General features: G+C 43.0%; 2 protein-coding genes across 2 annotated transcripts; both read right to left on the reverse strand.

Moving 5' to 3' along the window:
* Position 1: 1 nt before the first annotated feature.
* LOC112897156 (serine/threonine-protein kinase TNNI3K-like) lies at positions 2-8,266 on the reverse strand. The gene is given in 12 exon segments (XM_025965377.1): positions 2-274; positions 893-972; positions 1,052-1,222; positions 2,124-2,273; positions 2,421-2,543; positions 4,114-4,200; positions 4,544-4,683; positions 4,861-4,946; positions 4,948-4,990; positions 6,305-6,475; positions 6,557-6,812; positions 7,925-8,266. Coding segments are annotated over 12 exon segments (1,698 nt in total). The 3' UTR covers positions 2-225.
* On the reverse strand, positions 7,733-10,324 carry LOC112889363. Its single transcript, XM_025955984.1, has 4 exons — positions 10,029-10,324; positions 9,904-9,949; positions 9,192-9,789; positions 7,733-9,070 (listed from the first exon to the last, which is right to left on the reverse strand). The coding sequence occupies exons 2-4, from the start codon at positions 9,933-9,935 to the stop codon at positions 8,273-8,275; spliced, it is 1,428 nt and encodes a 475-aa protein (XP_025811769.1). The 5' UTR covers positions 9,936-9,949; positions 10,029-10,324; the 3' UTR covers positions 7,733-8,272.
* Positions 10,325-13,822: the final 3,498 nt, after the last annotated feature.

Raw genomic sequence — 13,822 nt, forward strand, 5'->3', positions numbered from 1 at the left:
CTCATCAACAAAGTATGTGTCATTTCGTGACAGCAGTGTCAAAAAAAATGCAGTTTCCTTAAACAAGTTTGCATATACATCTATAGTTCTCTGAAGTTTACACATGCGGTCTCCCAAATATCGAATGATTTGAACATTTGATGTGGCACGCAACAAGAAAAGAACTCATATTAACAAAACTTGGAAAATCCTGCAGCTGCACATAGGCTCCTACGGGCACTTCAATCAAGTCTTCTTAGCACCACGAGATATCCTCAAGGCATTCAAAGCCTCCCTGCACATGGCACAACAGTCAGTTGACTATGATGTAAAGCGATGACATCCTTAGTTGTGAACAAGCTACAGATAAAATTTGTTGAAACTTGTGGCAACCAGGTTCGAGACCCTACAGTAACTACCCAAGATTACCACCGATTACTAGAAACATTGTTTGGTACTGAGATAAAAATACAAATTTGTCCAAAACTATGCATTTTTTATTTTTTCTATTGTTGTTCATGTTGAACAATACTCCCTCCATCCCAAAATACAAGTCATTCTAGGAATTCTATGACAGAATAACAAGGAGGTAAAATGATCACGTTTACCCCTATTTAATATCCACATTTGGCACTAATTGGTTCTTGCATGCACTTTCTAAATAGGGTAAAGTGACTTGTTTGTTGGGACAAATTTTGAATCCTAGAATGACTTGTTTTTTTGGATGAAGAGAGTACTTTCTAATTGAATGGTGTTACAGGTTGAAAATTTAAAGGAAATTTGAAAGGAAAATAAATGTAGTTTCATGCGATAACTAACTCTGGGCCAAGACCATGGAATTGTTCGAAAAATGTGTAGCGATGCCATCACAAGTAAAAGATAATGTGTAGTACATGGATAATATGTAACATACCGTAGAGCATTCTCAAGCTCAGCACTCCCTGGATCTATTTTGAAACCATCAAGAAATGCATCACAAGCCTTTTCATAATCCTGGACAAACAAAGCAGAAAATGCATAAATATGGAGTTGTTTATGAAAATGGCGAAGAAGCAACTACAGCTGATCTCACCTTCAGTAACATTAGAGCTGCCCCCAGCAGATACCAGGCCTTTGGCCAATCTGGATGGTTCATTCTACAAGTATAAGCATCCGCAAATGCTTTGTCTCCATCACCAATTTGGAGAAAACAGAGACTCCTATTTGAGTACAGAGTTGCATCATCATTGTCAAGGCCCATTGCCTACACTCAACAAAATTAAACTAGTAATTACAGAGTTAACATACACACTCCTAAATGTGAAAGCCAATTTTGACACTACCAATGAGCAAGGATTGAAATAACGAAATGAGTAATATACCAGACCTAGTCGCGCCCATCATGATTCGAACTCTGAGACCTCTGGCTTTGATACCATATTGAGTTGCATGCACCAACCAATTCAACCCAAAAGCTTAAGCTAATAGGGAAAGGTGGGCAATTCACTTATACTTCAACATGCATTGAAGGAAGAGGTATTTTTTTCAATGGCACTGAGGGAATTGCCTCTTTTTTGGAAGAGTAGGTGTGAGATGCAATACAAAAGGAACAATATGGATGGAAAAATGACTAGTATGGAAAAAATGTGTGATAACACACTTTAGTGTATAGTTTAATTGCAGAATGGTAATCCTTTTTCTCAAGTGCTTTTTCTCCTTGTAATTTCAAACTAGCTGTTTCCTTTTCAAGTCGACTCTCATAGAACTGAACAATCAAGACAGATAATGAACAAAGATTCATGGAAAAAGATATGACAAAGGAAATGCCTGAAATGGAGTTAAATAGTAATAATATAACTAATTATGCATCCAAATACAACTGCAAATGATTTATATGGTTGCAGAAACATTCATTTCAAGCGCACACAATTATCTCCCAACCCCCATTTCAAAACTTCCTTTCTGAAAAAATATGTGGACATAGTTGCATCGCGCATTTAAATGTTGAGTGAAACAAAGTATAGACCAGGAGACTTTTGAAATCAAACTATAAGTTAATTTGAACAAATATTAGACAGGAGACTTTTAAAATCAAACCATAAGTTAACTTGAATACTTAAGTTATTACTCCAAAGTCAAATCTGGCAATGATGCAACAATCATACCTTTTGTCCTGGCAATAAGCACGCATGAAGCATTATTCCATCAACACTCCAATCATTGACAGATGGAATACGAGAAGTTAAAGGAAATAGTATCGAAACATCTTCTCGTGAACCACATATTGCAGCAAATTCTATTGGCACTCTTCCAAACTGCTCATGATGAAGAGATGATAAGCTTAGAAAAGAATGTGCTGCATAACAACCTAAGTGTAAGGAATTATTATCCACCAGTGTATGCTAAGATGAATATTAAAAATGTGGAAATGGAGGAATAATGTAGATTTAAAAAAAACATACTTCATCGGGGATATTTGGGTCAGCACCAGCCTTCAATAAGCACTTCATGCACTCAGTTAAGCCACCACTTACAGCAGCTATTAAGGGGGTTATATTACCCACACCATTCACATCGGCACCAGTCTACATTGAAAGAATAATGTGACAAACGTGCAATAATTTATAAACTCCCCAAATGTAGGTCATGCAGGACATTGACATGATCTGAATTCTCAAAAGTAACTTGATCACTAATGCCTACCATAAAATATTTATTGTTTGTATGAACATATCACCCACTACTTCTAGGCACACACAGGTGTTAACACCTCCATGTATGCCTGCTGCATGCACCATGAACAGCATGTTGTCAGGTCCTTAGAACCTATGTGACACAATGGTACACCACAAGTGCAGGGGAGAAAGAAGGGAGTGGGGAGGGGGGAGACCAAAGACTCCAGTTTATTCCTTGCTTGATGAAAAGGCCTGCTACCAATCTTCATACAGATCAGATGAGATGCCTTGTGTAAAACTTCTCTAAAGTTAAGAAAATAGGTAATAGATCAAACTAAAAAACCAACCCCATGTCCACCCCAAACATTAACCACGCGGATAGTATTCCATCTCGTGGGCACTAATAGTCTGCAAACGGCAGGTGCTACTTCTGCACATCACTACGCTTGTCATCACATCTCATGCATTTCAGCATCACTAATGCGACTCACGACTCCGCTATGCATCAACCAATGGCTGCTGACACTCACACAACCAAGTTTCAATTCAGCAGTACCACCACATCTGCTTCCGCTACACTATCACCACTCTCCGGCTACATGGCACCAAGCCAGTGTGCATGTAGGTCATTCAATCTGTCTGCACTATCGTAATGCAATCATCCTTTGCTTTTCTGAAGTATCGTTAAGGCAGCAAAACCACTATAGTACATAATTCCAACTACTTTCAAGAGTTTAATAGCTCTAGTTTCAGCTCTTGTAGTCTTATTCTTCTTGTTGACCATGTGTGCTATGTAAACAACTAGGTTCCTGATCCTTAAATAAATATTTTGGTCTTCCTCGTTCTTTCTGCCAGATTATAGATGCAACATCTAGTTTCTCTTTCTGTGAACTGATAGATCCATTTTTCTTGGGCTCAGATCCCTGAGTCTACCGACCACAACTTTTTTAATGATTAGGATGTGAGAGGCAATTTAAAAAAATTATTTCTAGATAACTAGATATCCTTAGCCACATCAGGATATTGGACTAAAAGAACACCAGTGGAACATAAACAATGGTGTTTAGTAAAAGCATCATTAGCTTTGTGTATAAGCTTTTTAAGGATGGCATTTGAAAAGTTTCATAGTTGAGGCTGAAACATGGACTCAGGACAATCGACCAAGTAAAATGTAATTGCTGCTAAAGTTAGCGGTCTCCACTAAATTGCATCTTTTTAGAATCGCTCCTTTGCTATTGATGATTGTTGGCAGAATGGATTGTGGCGGCACAACATCGATTAGCTTTATTTAATATGGAACCAACAAAATACGCTTCATATAGAAAGAATTATGCTATACAGGATTTTCAGAATATATGAGTAACAATTAACTTGGGCAGAGCAACAAAGATAGAACCCAAAACATGAAAGAACTATTAACAACAATACCCACATACTAAAAGTGATTCCGAACACTGACAAAGCTAAGAGCCCACAATACCTTAAGCAGTATCTTCACACATTTTAGTGATGGAGCATATATAGACACAAGGAGAGGAGTGTAGATACCATGTACAATCTTATTGCACTGAAAAGGAACATAAAACAAATCAGTAGCTATGCTCATATATGACAATTATTAGGGGATGAAAAAAGTTAATTAAAATATTATGTAGGTATATATATAAATAGACTTGATACTTCAAAGAATTAAAAAAAGGAGCTCGGTTATGCATATTAACTAGAATGCTCAAAATTTTCAACTTCTACGATTTAAAAGGTAAAGAGTATAACACAATGGAAGCAAAAGGCCCAGCAATAACAAACTAAAAAGAACATGAGCAAGATAATAAGCAAAGGAACATCCTAAAACCATTAATTTCATCCAATCACATAATGATTGAGGAACTGAAAGGTATACAATCATATACATCAGCGTTGTGGTCCAACAAAATCTTCACGGTTTTACGGTGCCCATTGGTAGCAGCAAGGTGTAGTGGTGTACCACGATTAGATAATGCATCAACAGAAGCCCCTTTAGAAAGTAAGATCTCAACTATTTTGCAATATCCTGGATGAAAAGAAAAGAAATATTCCAATTGGTCATTAACTAATTATAAGATAGGATTGTTAACATATAGAACTTTTGTTATTGCTATCATTATGCTTGTGTCTCCAATGCATGTAGATGCAATTTCAGTGCGATACACACAAACAAAGAGATATAGTTTCTGTTAGAAAACGAAACCTTCTTCAGCTGCAATATGAAGAGAGGTAAATCCTTTATCGTCAACTTTGTCAGGATCAGCACCATGGTCCAGAAGGTATCTCACGGTCTACATGTGCACTATTGATTGCATAAGCCAGAGGTGATTCACCTATAAGAAGAATCACAAACAAATGATCTTATCAAAGTAAGAGTGATTTTACAGCCACCAGATGTATCAAGTTATGGACATGCATGATCCTGAAACATACAACAGGAATAATCAATGGCACTCTGCAAAGGACTTCCAAACCATGAAATTCACCACTTCCCTCAATACAAACACAAAACAATTTGAAAAATCAATTGCAACTCTTAATTACGAGGAATGTTAGCAGTACAAGGTGCAATCTAGTTCTTATGGTAGAAAAGGTGTATGCACACAGAAATATTGAACATATGGGAGACTTCAAAAACTATCTAGCAACCTAATACAATGAGGAATGAAGTACAAATCAGATTTGCACAAGAACTATATGATAAAGGTTTGCAAAGATCAGGAAGGCAGGGTGCTGGGTATTTCCTTGTAAATATACTTGTTTGTGTGAGAAGAGAGAAACACACATGGGCTGTGCAAATTATTGGATAGTGTGTGCACCAAGTTTTTCCACTGTATACCAGATCTCTAAAGATCAAATGCTATATCAGAGGATACAGACACACACACACACACACATTGAGCTGTGGATTGTGGTACATTTAGGCCAGTCACTTTTCTCATTTGGCAAACTATAACTACAGTAACTAACAGCATAATTGCTACAATTTCATGTGTATATTGTATAAGCTCTGAACACAACTAAGCTATCTCAATGGAAACCATAACAGTCTTCAGAAATCATAACAAGGTAGTGCACAAAGCTACTATCAATGAAACGGTTGGATCCAAAATTCCAAGCAGAGAAGAAATGATCTCCAGTGGGGTTGCAAAGAAATAAGTGGTATTCAAAAGCAAAGAATGTCAAGTATAGGTTTGCAAAATTGGAAACACATAGTATCCATAGAAAATCAGTCCAAAAAATGGTTGCTTTAACTCTTGCTAAGTAATGAATTCCTCGAATCATGAAAGAAAGGAGACAAACTGCCCCATCTTAACAATGTGCTAACCTGGGCAAACAAACTCCATGAAAGTGTAACGCACTGTTCCCAGTAATAAATTAAAACATCCAGGCATTTATTCATTGCTACTGAATGTCATTTCTGATACAATTAGGCGGCCCAATACTAAGTACCATTAATAATCAATACAGAATTACAGGCATGCATCCTACAGGCAAACTGAGTCAAGAAGTCCGCAACAACCCACCAGGACTACAAAATCAAGCTATTCTCGCACAATTCGATAAGCCCCCAATCTACCAGCATAGCCACCACTAACGACTGGGATACAAAAATCAACAGCGTTTTGCGTCATGGACAGGTATACCTCCATCGTGGATTGCGTTGATGTCCACCCTAAGGTCCTGCACCAGGTACCTGCACACCGCCAGTTGCCCTTGGCCGGTGGCGAGGTGCAGTGCGCCCGCGGTGCAATCCGCCACGGCCTCCACAGCCTCCGTGACGTTGCCCCGCTCGCCGGCCAGCATCGTCGCCACACCTGCGAACCCGACCAGTTAAAGACCCCGAAACCGTAGCCGAACCGAGCTGGGACTCGGGATGAAGCGCACGGCGTTCGTACGTCTGAAGAGGGGGAGGTCGCCCTCGGACGCCGTCTCGAGCAGCAGCTCCTGCTCCGGGCGGAGGGGCACGGGGTTAGGAGGCGGGCGGCGCCCACCACGAGACGGAGGAGGGGGAGGCGTCGCCACGGCGATGAGGTGCTGGGCAATCGAAAGCGCCGCCGCTCCCCTAGGGTTTTGGTGCCGGAGGAATGGAGAGAATTGGCTTTTTGCCACCGCCAAGAGGTGGTTTTGCCAAATTGCCACCGATTTCCTTGGCTTCGCCAAATTGCCATGTGTAACATTAACATCTTATTTTTTCTACCATCGGGCTATTACATTTCATTTTCATATTTATAACCATATCAAAGAATGAATTTGCCCCTGCTAACTGACCATACCAGTACCAAATACACTTGACCATCAGTATACATCAGTACAAGTTCGATACAAGGAAAATATACGGATACATTAGTACACTTAATAGTGGTTGAGCTCACAGCTTCCTCCTTGGAGTAATTTTTTTGTCTGGGCTCTTTTTGTCTTTTTTTCTTTGGAGTAGTCTTCTTTGCTTGACTTGCAGTGGCCTCCTGAACGTTTGTTGTAGAAGTAGCTGGCTGTGAGGAAGTGCCCTCACCAAACAAGAATGCAAGGCGGCTGCATAAAAAACACTTTAGAAATATTTTAAAACATGGCAGTAATGGATGTAAGTAGACCATAGCTTACCTTCTAGTCATCCTACCAGGGCTATCTCTCAGTATTTGGTCCCTAGTTAGCATTTGTATTGTGGTCACTGAATCTTTTCTCTGCTTTGTAGTATTTTTCCTAGGCTTTCTCTTCCTGCAGCAAAATAATATATTATTCTTGATAGATTTAAGGTTACAACAAGGTTATTTGTAGTTTTACTTGCCTTTTCTTAGTTCCATTTAGTGGATATTTGTAGCTAGCTTGTCTGTGGCCCTTCTCTCCACATCTCTTGCAAGTGACTGGTCCTCTAACCATCTTCTTCCCTTTAGCATTTGTTGGAGCTGAGTTGTCAGGGTTCCCATCAACAATATTGTTGTCATTAGAGACATCCTTAGCACCTTTTTTTCTGTGACCTCCTTCAAGGCAGGACTTGAACCTCAGTTTTCTTTGCCTCCCCACATTCTCTTGGTAAGTGGGGCACACACAGAGAATGGAAGATGCACCTCAGGCCATTGTGACTTGTCTGTCAGTGGCTCAATCTCCCTATCGTATGTAGCTTGGAACATGCACACAGAGAAATAAGGATGCACATATTGTTCCATATCAACATTATTCTGTGTTGTTAGGAATGCCAAAGTATGAGGACAAGGTTTCCCAGTGTGCTGCCACTCTTGACAAGTACAAATATTTTCATTCAGCTTTACTCTGTGTCTTTCACCACCTTTGCTGTAGTCTACAACCTCTGCACTCCAACTACTAGACTCAACAACCTTCAAATGACCCAAACCTCTAGTGTTTGCCTTAAGCTGAACCATTACAGCAGGAAGAATCTTTCCTGTAGGGAGCCTTTCTACAATCCTCCTCCTCTTGCTCCATAGAATCATTATCATCTCCCTCACTTTGTTAGCTAGTTCAGCAACTGGTAAGTCCTTGATACCTCTGATCCAGTTATTGAACACCTCAGCTAAATTGTTAGTTATGAAGTCACACTTGATTTCTGGGTTGAAACCACATCTGTACCACAATAGAGAATGGAACTGTTTCATCCACTTTCATATGTCATCTGACTCACTGAAAATTGCAGCCATGTGTTGTGTAAACACCTCCTCTCTATAAGCTCTTGCTGCTGGATAAATCCTACCAAATCCTCGAGACCTCTTCTGGAAATTCTTCATAAGGTGAAAGAAACACTCCCTCTGTTCAGCTGTAGGGAAGACTTTTTGCACAGAGTTCTCTAGTCCTTTGCAAGCATCTGTGCAGATAGCAAGAAGCGGCAACTCTCCAATTGCCTGCTTTAATTCATTCATGAACCAAGTCCAATTATCTTCTGTCTCTGAAGCTATGAATCCAAAAGCCAATGAGTACATCCACGTGTGCCCATCTACTGCTATAGCAGAAGCTAAATGTCCATTCCACCTTCCATTCAATGCTGTGGAATCTATACTCAAGTAGGGCCTACACCCTTCTTTAAATCCATCAATACATGGCTTCAAGGCACAGAAAAAACGATGAAAATATACTTGACCATCTACCTGAAAAGTATCAATTTCAACAACACTTCCAGGCATTCTCTTTAGTACCTCAGCCTTCCACCTAAACAATAACTCAAAACTGTCAGACCATTTTCCATAAACCTTGTCCAATGCAATTTCTCTACCCCTCCATACAGTGTCATACAAAAGAGTGACACGGTATTGTTGTTCTAACTTATCCTGCAGCTCTTTAGCACCCATGTATGGTGTCACTCTAAGTATACTTTCAGCCTTGCTAGCAACCCAATTCTTTGATGGTGTAGTGGTCCTCATCCTGCTGCTTGATGTACAATTATGCTCGTCAACTAAAACTGTAACCTGCATTCCATTCCAAGGCAAAATTAGTTAGATTAAGTAATAGACATACCATATACATGCATGTGAAAAAGTAAAGTAGTAGACATCAATTAGTTAGTAAAGACACTAGTCCCATATGCACCTTAATGCTTTTGTTGTCATCCTGCCGAGTTCCAACAATCCTCCAAGGGCAGTCTGCACTAGACTTGCAAAATCCTCTAAACCTCTTCTTGTCAGATTTTTCTGTGCCTAGTGCAAATTCTTTGTTGATTGCAAACTGCCTCACAGCCATCCTAAAATCAGTCATTGTTGGGTACGTAGTCCCAAGATCCATGCTTGGATGATACTTATCATATGCTATGATAACTTCATCTGGAATGCTATCAGTGACAGGAACAGCAGCACCTACTGTATCATCACTTTGTACAGTTCTGTGCATTGCTCTCACCATTTGATTGTCCTCCTCTCTTTTCTGTGCCCTCTCATCTTCATCCCTTAAACCCAACATGACATACAACTGCTCCTCACTAACAATTTCCATCCTATCTTCCTCATCTTGCCCCGTAATTTGCAGGCTGTTCCAATCTATCTCAGGAAGCGCATTTTGAAGACCAAGAGTAGGTTCTGATAGCAAATTATTCCATTCTATCTGCGGGTGCACAGGTTCTACTACCATATTTTGACCATCTACATCGCCCAATGATCTTGACTGGCTACTAAGCACGGCCTCAGTTTCAACCCTACTCGAATCCCAGTTGAAAATAATGAAAAAAATAGGAATTGACTTCGGTTAGTTCCTCCTAGTCGCAGTAGTGTGACAACAATCACAATTAGCACAAAGGAAAAACACTTACGTAGCACGAACATCCTCTGGGTCACAATCCATGCCACCAGTTTGACCTAGGGTTTGGTGGGATTCCGATTTTAATCCAAATCTTATGCAAAAACAAAGGGGAGGCTTTACGGGACGGATTCAAACCTGGCAGGGGCAACGCCGTGCTGCGTCGCCGGAGGGGGAGGGGACGGACAGAGCAGCAGCCTAGGCGGTGACGGGAGCGCGCCTCCCCTCATCCCAGACAGCCACGGTGGAGGGAGGATGAGGAGGGAGGACGAGGGAGGATGACGACGGTCGAGGGAGGCCGTTCGCCGAGAGAGCGCCGGAGCTGGAGGTCGAGGGAGCCGGTGCCGTGCTGTGTCGCCGGAACGGAGGACGAACAGAACAGCAGCAGCCCACGAGCTCACGAGAGCTCACGGAGTCACGGTCAGCAAGCAGTCCAGGAGGTACCGAAGGGATGAAAGGATAAGGCAAGGGTAGATTCGTCCTTTGATGCGGATGTAAATATGGAAATGAAATGTAAATGGATTAAATTGGTCCGATGGCAGAGAAAACAAGGTGTCAATGTTCTACATGGCAATTCGGCGAAACCAATGAAATCGGTGGCAATTTGGCAAAGCCACTTCTTGGCGGTGGCAAAAAGCCAATTCTCTCGGAGGAATGGAAGGATATCGTATTTCAATTCGTACGGAAGGGCTTTGGCTGTAGCCGCCAAAAAGGGCCAGGACTTTTTTTTATCCCTTAACCCTCTAAGAACAAGCTGTAGTATCACGCACTAACTTATACTATCACACTCACACACGCGCGAGCTACATCTACAACCTATACCTAAAAACTTCATGTGAATAAGAGGTATCCAAAGTAACCAGGCTTGGCACGTGACGAGCACATCACCTTAAGCATGGTAACGCATCCATGTGTGAGGCAACCGCAGTAAGCACATGCAGGAGAGATTATGGAAAAATTCTGGTGGGAATCGTGAGTCGAGCAACGCTTGAACTCACGACCGACAGCTCCAACCTGGAGCGATTGCCGCCCAAGTTACGGCTCGTTCCCAAAAAGGTTAGGACTTGGTAGCCAGTAGACAGATACGTGAATAGGAAAAGAACCCTGGCAGCCATGAAATAATTTTATCTTACTATTATCTTAGATAAAATAGTGTTCTGATCCTTTAATTTTACCTCAAGGGTCAAATTTATCATTCAACTTTCACATTGATCAATCTAATCGTTCAACTTTTATATCGGTCATTCTAGTCATTGAACTTTTATTTTTAGATCAAACCTTGTGATGTGCCGCACTCTATAATGTCATGAGATTAATTAAAAAACAACACTTTTTTGCCTGGTTCCCCCTCAATTAGTGTTGTCTCTGTGAAAGCAGGCAAGAAACAAATACAAAGCACAAGCATGTAGCGCTACGTCTCTCCTCAGCCCCAATCGACGAGCAAGCAAGCAGAACTAGCTAGTGGTGCCAAATCGCCAACCGATCTCATGTAACAATAGTTGTAGCAGAAATTGAGGAGGGGAAGCAAGAGCCTAGGGTAAAAAGGATTTTTAACATTAGTCTCAAGCCGGCATGGGGTGCAACATCAGTAATCTGACAAAAACAAAAGTTGAAGAACCAACTTGATCCTCACGGCAAAATTAAGGGACCATAATTCCTATTTTTCTTTGTTTTATGTGTAGGTTCATAATTTGGAGAAAATTTTGTGTTATTGTTGCTCAAACCGACTATTTTAGGACAATGCCGCTCTAGCTTCATGTTTTATTACGTTTTCATGCATGAGTAAATTTCATAATTGTCTTTAGATTAGTGTACGGTTATTATTAAAGTTCCTAAACTATAAAATTGCAATTTTGGAACACTAAATCGAAAGGATAGGAAAGGGAGGGAGATTTTGAATAGACAGATGTTGTCGTCGTACCCCGTCACGATGAAGCATGCCACATGCCATGTATCGAGGGGGCATCGGCTCTGGATGCAGGATAGAGAAAGTGAGATTGAAGAGTTAGTATTTGGTTTGGTTATTTGGCTCATGCATGGGCGGATCCAGGGGTGGGGGGGGGGGGGAGTCCCCCCAAAGCCCCTCCAATAATTTTTAACCATGAATGAAAAAAAGGAAGAAGAAAAGGAGGAAAAAGAGAAGAAGGAAAGGAGAGGAGGGAGGAAAAAAAAGAGAGGAAAATAAGCCCCCTCTAAATTTACATCCTAGATCCGCCATTGGGCTCATGAGGTTAAAGCGTAGGATTCAAAAAGGTGCTTACGGGAGGCAGCGACGCCATGGCGAATGGTTGGTGGAAGGGTGAAGGTGACGAGGCTTTTGGGTTTGGGGGAGGAGCATTGAAGGGTATTTGATTTTTGAAATAAAGCAGCCATGTACAAAAACCATGTCTTTTATTTCTACAGTAACTATTTAATGGTTTTTGAATAATCTAATAACATTGATTTATATTTGACGGGGACCAACATCATGGACCCCCAAAGTACGGTCTTTAGGGAGCTAATCACGGATTAGTCCTCCTAAACTGTGCAGCGAGACCTAGCCGGGCAGCCACGCGGCCGAGGACGGCCCACCAGCGGAAGGAACGTCGATGGCCCAGCATCAGGCCCAAACACGGGGCGTGAGCCGCCTCGCGCAACCCCAAGAGTGAGGGCCCCGCGCTCGCCGACCCTGAGGGCGCGGACTCCGCCTCGCCCGACCCCAGAGGCGCGGGCCTGGCCTCCCCCAACCCGACTGTACGGACGTGGCCGCGCCCGTCTTAGGGACGTGGGACCCTTCGAGCCCCGCGGGAGTAAAGGCTCACGTCGGAGGTCAAGCCTCTGACACGAGAACAGGCGAAGGCACGCCTCGACATGACCTTCGGAGGTCACAGTCCATCACGGCGAGCCCCCGTCGCCCGCCGCGCAGGGGGTTAAGCCGCAAAATGCGCCGTGGGCCCAAGCCGCCCGTCTTGTGAGAACGCATGTCACCCACCGTGCACACCGGGGGCCCGCGCGCGCCTACCCTGTTAAGACGCACATCTCATGTCACACTAGAGAGCGGCGCAGGGACACCTCCGGCGTCATCTACAAAGCCCATGGGGCCCATGTAAAGGGAAGGAGAGCAGCGGGATCCCGGCGACCCTCCTCTTTCTACTCTCTCTCTCTCATGTATCCGACCCTTGCCCCTTGGCTTATAAAAGGGAAAGGGAGGACCCCCGTAGGGGGCGAAGGCAGAGACACTCAGGCTCTCGCATGACACTTCGCCACCGGAGACTTGGGAGCCCGTTCCCTCTCTCGACCGTTTGTAACCCCTATTGCAAACCAGTGCAAGAACACGAGCAGCCTGAACTGGACGTAGGGACATTTTGTCCGAACCAGTATAAACCCTTGTGTATTTTTTGCACACCATCCGAGCCAGACGCACAAACACAAATTCACTAGTCGGCTGTTTGAAACACCGACAGTTGGCACTCCAGGTAGGGGCATTTTGCGCGTCTCGTCGATTCCACAGGATGGGCCCCGGGCATGCTCATTCATTTTGGGAGCCTGGACTTCATCATCACCATGGAGGGGGGCTAGAGCTGGTTCACATTCCGGTCCGACCTCCTCACACCAACAACCTCACCCCCATCATTGAGGCTTTCGAGGGGTTGTGGCTGAGCACCTCGGAGGATTGCGCCTCCGAGGGTTGCGGGCCTCTCGATTTTGATTGCGAGAGGCTGGGCGACAGCTCCACACCTTCATGGGTCCTCGAATGACCTAGGAGGACTTGCATCGCATTCTCTTATCGCTTGCTAATGTGACTGCGCAGCTCTCCGGAGGAGAACCGCTCTCCCCGGAGATCCTGATCGGGATCGTTCCGACAACGTTCCCGTTTGGCTTGCGCAACGTGGCCCAGGATGTACAACGCCTTGTAGCGTTGCGCTTTGATTCGCTCCCCACGGACAGCGAGT

The sequence above is a fragment of the Panicum hallii genome, chromosome 1, assembly GCF_002211085.1.
Source record: "Panicum hallii strain FIL2 chromosome 1, PHallii_v3.1, whole genome shotgun sequence".
Taxonomy (NCBI): Eukaryota; Viridiplantae; Streptophyta; class Magnoliopsida; order Poales; family Poaceae; genus Panicum; species Panicum hallii.

Excerpts from the sequence above, each read along its gene's own strand:
- LOC112889363 (XM_025955984.1), bottom strand. The coding sequence starts at position 9,935 with ATGGATTGTGACCCAGAGGATGTTCGTGCTAC. Across the intron at positions 9,790-9,903 it reads CCAGAGGATGTTCGTGCTAC|GGTTGAAACTGAGGCCGTGC; the intron begins GTAAGTGTTTTT and ends GGATTCGAGTAG. Across the intron at positions 9,071-9,191 it reads ATGACAACAAAAGCATTAAG|GTTACAGTTTTAGTTGACGA; the intron begins GTGCATATGGGA and ends AATGGAATGCAG.